At 41.4% G+C, this 8,150-nt stretch overlaps 1 protein-coding gene across 1 annotated transcript; it reads right to left on the bottom strand.

Annotated features, from left to right (window-relative positions):
- Positions 1 to 6,279: 6,279 nt before the first annotated feature.
- Positions 6,280 to 7,218, bottom strand: LOC138514598 (olfactory receptor 5J3-like). Its single transcript, XM_069630050.1, has one exon. The coding sequence runs from the start codon at positions 7,216 to 7,218 to the stop codon at positions 6,280 to 6,282; it is 939 nt and encodes a 312-aa protein (XP_069486151.1).
- Between the last annotated feature and the right edge of the window lie 932 nt (positions 7,219 to 8,150).

Genomic DNA, 8,150 nt, shown 5'->3' with positions numbered 1-8,150 from the left:
ATGGTGACAAAGCTATTAGATGATTGAACTACATATAAACCACTAACTCACAAACCTACAACCACACTTCAGAGATTAATTGGCTCAATTCTAGAAGAGGCATTGATGGAAGAATATATTTTACAAAAGAGGCAAAGTTTCTAACTCCGCAGTGATCAGAAAGTCTGTTGTGCTATACTCTCCATAGAATACACATAGGGCCTCATTACAAGTTTGGCGGTAACCCACCGGTGCTCCGCAGGGTTGCTGCCGAACCCATAACACTGTTCTGCCTCCTGATATCCTGGGGGCCACTGGAACATTACAAAATCCGGCAGCATGGGATGCCCCGCGGCGGAAAGTGTAAGTTGCTATTCCTGTGGTGTCCCATAGGACTCCACAGGAATAGGGACACGGGAGAACCAGCACCATTGCTAACAGTGGTGGTGCTTCTGTGAAAACCATGCAGGTCAGACCTGCCAGGAGTATCAGCCCCTGCAGCCATAATTGTAGTCTGGCGGTCCGTAAAGGGTGCAGGTGCGCTGCTACTGACACCCTTTTTCCCGGACCGATAGGCTTGTAATGAGGCCCATAGAGTTAAATCCATCCCTGGGAAGACCTATAATTTTAGGCATACAGTTTCTTCTTGAATTACTAACTTACTTTGTGAACTGTGTTTTAAAATCCAAGATATAACTGATGTGATTCTATGTCAAGGTCATAACTGTGATACAATTACTCTTAAACCATCTACAGTTTGATAGAACTAAACAACAAATGGTCACTCTTGCCATTGAAGCAATATTTACAAACATTCCTCAATAGGTAAATGTGTTAGTTGTAGAGAACATCCATTTTAGGAAATTCTGGTACATTTTATTCTCCATTTGGTAGCCCTAACAAAAGATTATAATCTACCTCCGGAACATATTACTTCTCTTTATTTAAGTCAAATATCTTATATGCGGACATCTAAACCAATTATCCCACTTGTCACCATCCTAGTATGACACTGAAAAGAAATATATTTAAAACAGTATTTATTGAAATAGCAACAGTCCATCCAGAAAATAATACAGAATAAATCAATTCACATAAAAAAAGGAAATTACATCAAACCAAGGGACAGGACCTTGAAAAATTGTAATATAAATGCATTAAAAGAGTTAAAGAAAACAGAAGATTTGAAAGGTGTGTTGGCCTTGTTATCAGCGTAGATTTCTAGATATCTAAAAGTTTGGGATGGGTAAAGATGGAAAAGGTAGGAGAAAGTGAAGGTAATAAGTATCAAGGATTAGTAAAATACAAAGTAATTGTTCCCTTATTTGTGGTCCTGTATGTAACACAATTTATACAATAAGGATCAATAATGGACCAAATGAGTAATTCATTTGGTTATTAGTTCATATAGTATCACTTTTTCTTGGCATCTCCCTGGATGCCCTTCTATATTCATTCTTTACATTGTAGAACACTTTATAGGGTCTGCCAATGTGTGTGGCATCACAAGGATGTCTGGGTAATCCTAGCGGGAAAGCTGAATCCCAGGTTTTTTCATGTTTTCAGCATCAGAGATGGTAGTCAAGCCGACTTTCTCAGGGTGTGTTCGAATACCCTGCAGAAAAATATGTATACACTTAAGTGTCATGATATTTGGAGACCTAAAGAGAGAGAAAAAAACCTAGGTGGTGCCCAGATGAGCTTTCCATAAACATGTACTCTGGGCAGTCCCCCCTCTGGGCATCAGCGGGCAGCAGCAGACATGGTATTGCACAAAATTGCTTCAGCAAGATATGTCCCGTACTGTGGGGAGGGGCAACGAAATGAAAACGGAACTAGATTCAATGGAAAGGAGAAGAGTCTAATTGAAAACAAATTTAGAGGAAAGAATAACACTTACGATTGAATGGTCTCAAAATAACTCCCTGCGTCAGTGAGGAATAAGGTCCTGAGACCTAAGGGAAGGGTCAAGAAAGGTCTGTTGTAAATGAATAGTTGAGTGATGGTCATGAAATCACTCATGTGTTGGTGGCCCTGTGGGTAAAGCCATTGTTACACACATTCAGAATGTGCAGTAGCCTGGAGTGGGCATGCCAATCTAAATCTGCTTGGTGCCATGCAGAAAAATGTGTGCCTCAAAGTGTGGGCTATAGCGTGTGGTGATAAGGTATGGCCCCTTTCCCGTATGCAGCTACAAAAAAGTTGCTCTCCTGTATGTATGACATGCATACATATAAAAGAGTACCTTGGGTATGAAGGAGACAAAAACTGGAATGCAGTGTCTAGGTATGGCAATGTTCATTCAGTGTATGAATACTCACAGAAAACCTGTGTGTCCCGAATTGAGAGAAATGCAGGAGAAACAAGGTGTCAAGTGGAATATGGCTGGTGTTAATCTTACCTTGAAATTGAGAACACTCACTGGCAGGAAAGCTTATGGCTCTGAACCAAGCGCAACGCTCTGTGGTAGTATTGGAATAACAGGCCGCGGGCCCATTGGCTACCCACATGTCTGTGTGCTGATGTAATCACATCATCTCCTAGAAAAATGAATGTACACACAGAAGCTCGTCAGTGCTACAGTCATGTTGAGTCGGTCAAGCGAGATTTTAGGTCTGCTGAACATATCCTGTTTTATCCAGCCCTAGTGAAGGTAAAATAAAATAAGGCCACACATATAGGGGTGCCCTAAAATAATGGAGTCCTAGCAAAGGCTCCCTTCTGCCTCCTCTTCTCCTTCTCTCATCTCTGGCTGTATGGAGTGGTGTGCCACCAATGAACTCTGCCTTAATGCCAGTAAGACTGAGATTCTCCTCATTGGCACACCTGCTTCCTCCTTTCCTGTTGCTCTTTGGCCGGCCTCTCTTGGCACTCTTCATGCTCCCACCTGTAAGGCTAAAAACCTCAGAGTCATCTTCCACTCAATTCTCCCCTTCTCTCCTCATATCTCTGAGGTCTCTAAGAAATCACACTACCAGCTGCACCTCCTTAAAGGTATTCTTCCATTCCTCTCCTTCCCCCAGAAGCTCACTGTCTCCAGAGCTCTGGTTCTCTCTAGGCTTGACTAATGCAACAGCCTCTTTCTAAATTTCTAAATCTGCCTACTTCTACTCCCCCATCCAGGACAGGACTGCGTGACATGTCCTTGGCCTCAAGCCCACAAATCATATCTCCCCAGGACTGAAATCTCTGCACTGGCTCCCAGTTGCTGCCAGGATTACGTTCAAAACCCTCAGTATTGTCCACAAGGCCTTCTGGGGACTGGGGCCTCAATACCTTCAACTCTCTCTTCCTAAACATCTTACTTCTCGAGCTCTTGGCTTATCCGCCTCAAACTCCTTCAGGGTCAGTCACTTCTCCAAGCAACACGTTGGTGGTAGATCTCTTTCTTCAGCTGGGGCCTCCCTCTGAAACAGCCTCCCTACCTCCCTGAAACTTGAGGAGAACAAAATCCAGTTTCGCAGGCACCTCAAGACCTTCCTCTTTGCTTCTGTTTTCTTCTGTTTTCTCTCCTCCTCTCCCCTGCTGAACTCCTGACTGATAACTGCACTGGTCCCCTGGCAACCCTCTGATCTTCAGCACAGGTCCCCTTCCTCACCAGTTGTACACATGCACTGCCTCCCGGGAAACCCCTGCACTTGGGGCCTGTTTCTGCATCCCTACAGTCCCCTACCAGGTCTTGACACTTGATGTCTGCACTTACCCCTGCACTTGTCACAAGCTAGCCGCACTTTTAACCTACTGCTTTTATTTATTTTATTTTATTTCTTATTTACTTTTGATCCTATGTATTGCACTGCTGTCTCCCCCTCCCACCATCCTCTGCACTTGTGCAATGCCATGTCATATAAAACATATTTGTATGTATCTGGTACGGTTCTATGTGCACATTTTGGGCACACTCATGGGAGCAACATTTATTTCTATGTGAATGAGTTGGAAATTAACATCTACAAGACTTTACATAAACAGATTTGGAACAAGTTTCACTGCCTAAAAAAAGTTGGCAAGAGTTTTCATATGTTATTTGGGTGTGAACAATAATTGACTTACATATTAAATTCACACAAATTCCTGAATGAGGTAATTACATGGCACCTTCTGGAAATTAGTAATTGAATCAGCGTAACCCTCGTCGTATCTGCGTACTAATATGTTACTGAAATGGAAATAAATATACATTTAAGTGTGTAAGTAAAATCCATACAGTATGACACTATGACATACCATACAGGTTATATGGGCATAAGAAAATATATCTACACATCTAATGCTGCAATGTACGACTCTATTTGCATCCATGTTTGGAATGATTTGCCCATCTAGTGATGAGAAAGGAGCAATCAAAGTTGCCCAAAACTGGTTGTGCTACTGTTCTTAACATCTATTGGTAGCATACTGAAAAGGGAATACAAATATAGATGTATGTATACATGTAACACCCACATGTCTGGGCATTATCAGACACAGTTTAAATCATATGTGCATACATGAGAAAATATCTGTTTCCTTAATGATATATATTCAGCATTCTAGACACTGCTTACCTTTTCTGTGGTATAACTTGAATCATCCATGGTTCGTGGGTAACTTAAAACCTTTGTTTCGTGGGATTATGGTGAAATCCATCCTTTTATGAGCCAGAATTTGAGAGTAAGAGGTGTATCTGGGTCTCAGTATAATGACGGCTGTGTATGCCCAGAACCCAATGCACAGACATACTTAAATATGTATATGTAGGATATGTAATACATATAACATGTCTGTAAGGCAGGGCTGGAACACAGGAGTAACTGGACACGGTGATGAATGATGAGTGGGAGTACATGTTATTGTGAATATTTTGTAATCAATGGGAAGATTATATTTGCATGTTTGACATGTGAGCACGCAATTCTGTTTTCTGCTTGAAGAATCACTCTCATTCACCATGTGTGATTAATGAGGTAGTTCCTAGCTATCCGAGTACAACTTGGGAAGCTTCTCCATCTGTACATTGAACAACTCATCCTAGACATCTTCTTACACTAGTATAGTAAAATAACTGTTCAGAAAGTGGGTCTCTACTCTTGCCACACAATTGCAATATTCCCTCTTAGACAAAGGTCTCCAACTATCCTCACTTTTAATCGCCTCCACAAAAGCGCCCACGGCCGTTCATAGTAGTTTTAAAACCCAGCTATCCAAGTTTTCCAATATCTCCAAGCTCCCAAAATTGTCCTGCAAGCAAACTGATCTTCACCAACACAACCTTCACTTTCAAACAGTAGTTCTATGCAGAACAGATTAGATATCAAGAACTCCCTTATTCTTGCCTCCCAAAATACAATTGCCACATTAAATAGTGTCTTGTAATCTGCTAGGTGTTTCTCACTGACGCTACAGTAGACACCAGTTACACTAATTACCAGCTCACTTCACCTCTAGCATCAGTTATGTCCTCATGAAAGTACGCCTACTGAAGCAACCCACATAGTAAAATTAAAGAAGTCAATCAATCAAGCTTTTTCTGCCTTACCCCTAAGACCTTTGACCTTCTTAACAGTAAACTACAGTGTACGATACACTTAAACATCTACAATGACACACAAACATCAAACCCATATATTTAGGAACTAAATTACTGACAATCATGATGCCAGCCTCATTTGTCTGCACCTCACAGTCGCGATTCAGTAGGTTCAAAGTCCACGTCTTTGTATGATGTATTGTTTTATATGCATTGTGTTCTTCCCTTGATCTTGTCCTTTTATATTTAATTTCTCTGTTTACCTAATGCGTTCTTTGTTTTACAGCACCCTGATGCACACATTGCAGGGAGCCGGAAAAAATGACTCCCCATTCCCATTCGAGTCCCATTGGACTCAATGGGGAGGACAGATGCCTGGCGGGCTGAAAGGCACCCACTCGCAGACCTTGGAGTATGCCGGTCCGGTAAAAACAGTACTGGTAGCTTACCGGCACTATCATTACCGGGCCGGCACACTCGTAATGAGGCCTATTGATGCTTAAATAGGGAGTCATCACCCAGTAACAGAGAGTAACAAACTGTGAATAATGTAATAATCATTTTCAAGTCAATAAGGCTATTAGCTTATGAATATAATTGCACTGTGACATGGCTCCCATTTCTATGCACCTCTGCCTATGCCTCTTTTCAGCTCATCCTTATGTGTTCATAGTTGGTGCTTTCAGTGAACTGTGTTCTGAGAGAGAGCTAGAGTCAGAAACAATCCTACAGCCTTCTTTAATATGAGCAATTAGAATGGCTGATCCGGGCTTAACCTTCCAATGAATGTTCTAATGTTTACTACATATCTGGTGGAATATCTTGATCAGTGCTGCTTTCATCTCATTGTTTCTCAGGCTGTATATCAGGGGGTTCAGTGCAGGAATTACAACAGTGGGGATCACAGAAATTATTTTGTTCTGCTCCTCTGAAGAGCTTGAGTTTGGTCGTATCTCCATTAAGAAAGCACTTCCATAGAAGAGAAAGACACAGGTGAAGTGGGAGATGCAGGTGGCAGCTGCGCGGCGTTTCCCAGCTGTGCTGGGAATCCTCAGGATGGTGGTGATAATGTAAGAGTAGGAAGTGAAGATAGTGAGAAGGGAACCCATCACTACCAGGGCAGCAAATACGAAACGAATCAGATCATTTACAGCAATGTCGGTGCAGGATAGTTTCAAGAGCACAGGGTAATCACAAGCAAAGTGATTCATGACATCAGGTCCACAAAATACTAACCTGTATAAACAAGTTGCATGAATTAAAGAGTGCAGAAATCCGCCTATATACGACCCTGCAACCATTTGCACACAGAAACCATTGCTCATGGTGACTGTGTAAAGCAATGGATTACAAATCGCTACAAAACGATCAAATGACATCACTGCCAAAAGGAAGAATTCAGTGCTGGCAAGGGCACTAAAAAAGTAAATTTGAGTTATGCAGCCATTAAAAGAGATAGTCTTCTTGTCAGCAAGGACATCGGATAGCATCTTGGGGACAATAACAGAAGAAAAAGTCAGATCCAAGAAGGAAAGCTGGGTGAGAAAGAAGTACATGGGTGTGTGGAGGTGGTCACTGCACCACACAATGAGCAAGATGCTTATATTCCCCAGCAGGGTGAAGACATAGACTGAGAGTAACAATATGAAGAGCAAGACTTTCAGGTCCGGGTCATCTGTCAGTCCTAACAGGATGAATTCCTTCACACTGCTTTGGTTTCCTGTTTTCATGGCTTTGGATTACAACATCTTTCTGTGGGAGAGAAAGCAAAAAAACACTTATATACTCAATGTTAATTACATAAATTGTGCATATGCATATCGTGAGCATTCACTACTTGTCCTTTACAATAATGCCACAATCTCAGATTGTCTCAACAGCAATCACTGTGAAATGAGCGTTCATTCACACAGTTGGCAGGTTCAAAAACAAAAAAGAGTCAACTCTGGACGAGCTAAGTATTCTGAAAAACATGATCAATAAATGTATTGTCCTGATTCAGACTATATGTTCTAGTTGCTTGGCACTGTGGCATGTGAGAAGATAAACACTGACTCAAGTTTTCCATCTCACTATTTTAGTTTATTAAAGAAAAGGTGAAACCTCCCAACTTTCCCTAAACTAGGGTATTCCCAGCATTAAAAAAAAACTAACTAGTGTGCTCGTCAGTCGTCTGTGATAGTCCAAATCAAAATAGAGTCCACTGTCCAAAATAAGCTTATCCTGACACTATCACTATTACAGCAACTTAAACACAGGAGAATGACTCCATTCTGCTTTGTGATGGCTTTTTCAACCAGATCAGTTCACTAGCATATTCTTAGGTAACTATAACTATCAAATCATACAGTTCAGATATTGAACCTTCTACGTAGAGGGACAACCTTCTGTTGGAGTAGAGGGAAGAGAGGATCTGGACGACACAGAAAATTCAAACAATCTAGACGCATATCAGCGCTTCACAAGAGCAGCAGCACGAGAGGCAGCAAAAAAACCGAAGTAAATAATTTGGTAATGAATTTATCAGATCACAGCCTCACAGTAGAAGACACAAGTCTTCTTAATAGAGGCCTGTCTTTTGCCCCAACTTCCTTCTTTGAACCATTCAGCATACACATAGACCTATTCAAATTTGTTCGGAAATTAAAACTAAAGACATTTT

Source organism: Ambystoma mexicanum, chromosome 12 (assembly GCF_040938575.1).
Source record: "Ambystoma mexicanum isolate Mex_15411 chromosome 12, UKY_AmexF1_1, whole genome shotgun sequence".
In the NCBI taxonomy this organism is placed as follows: Eukaryota; Metazoa; Chordata; class Amphibia; order Caudata; family Ambystomatidae; genus Ambystoma; species Ambystoma mexicanum.
Note: the sequence above shows the minus strand (reverse complement) of the source record. Positions and strands in the feature narration are given on the sequence as shown.

Excerpts from the sequence above, each read along its gene's own strand:
- LOC138514598 (XM_069630050.1), bottom strand. The coding sequence starts at position 7,218 with ATGAAAACAGGAAACCAAAGCAGTGTGAAGGAATTCATCCTGTTAGGA.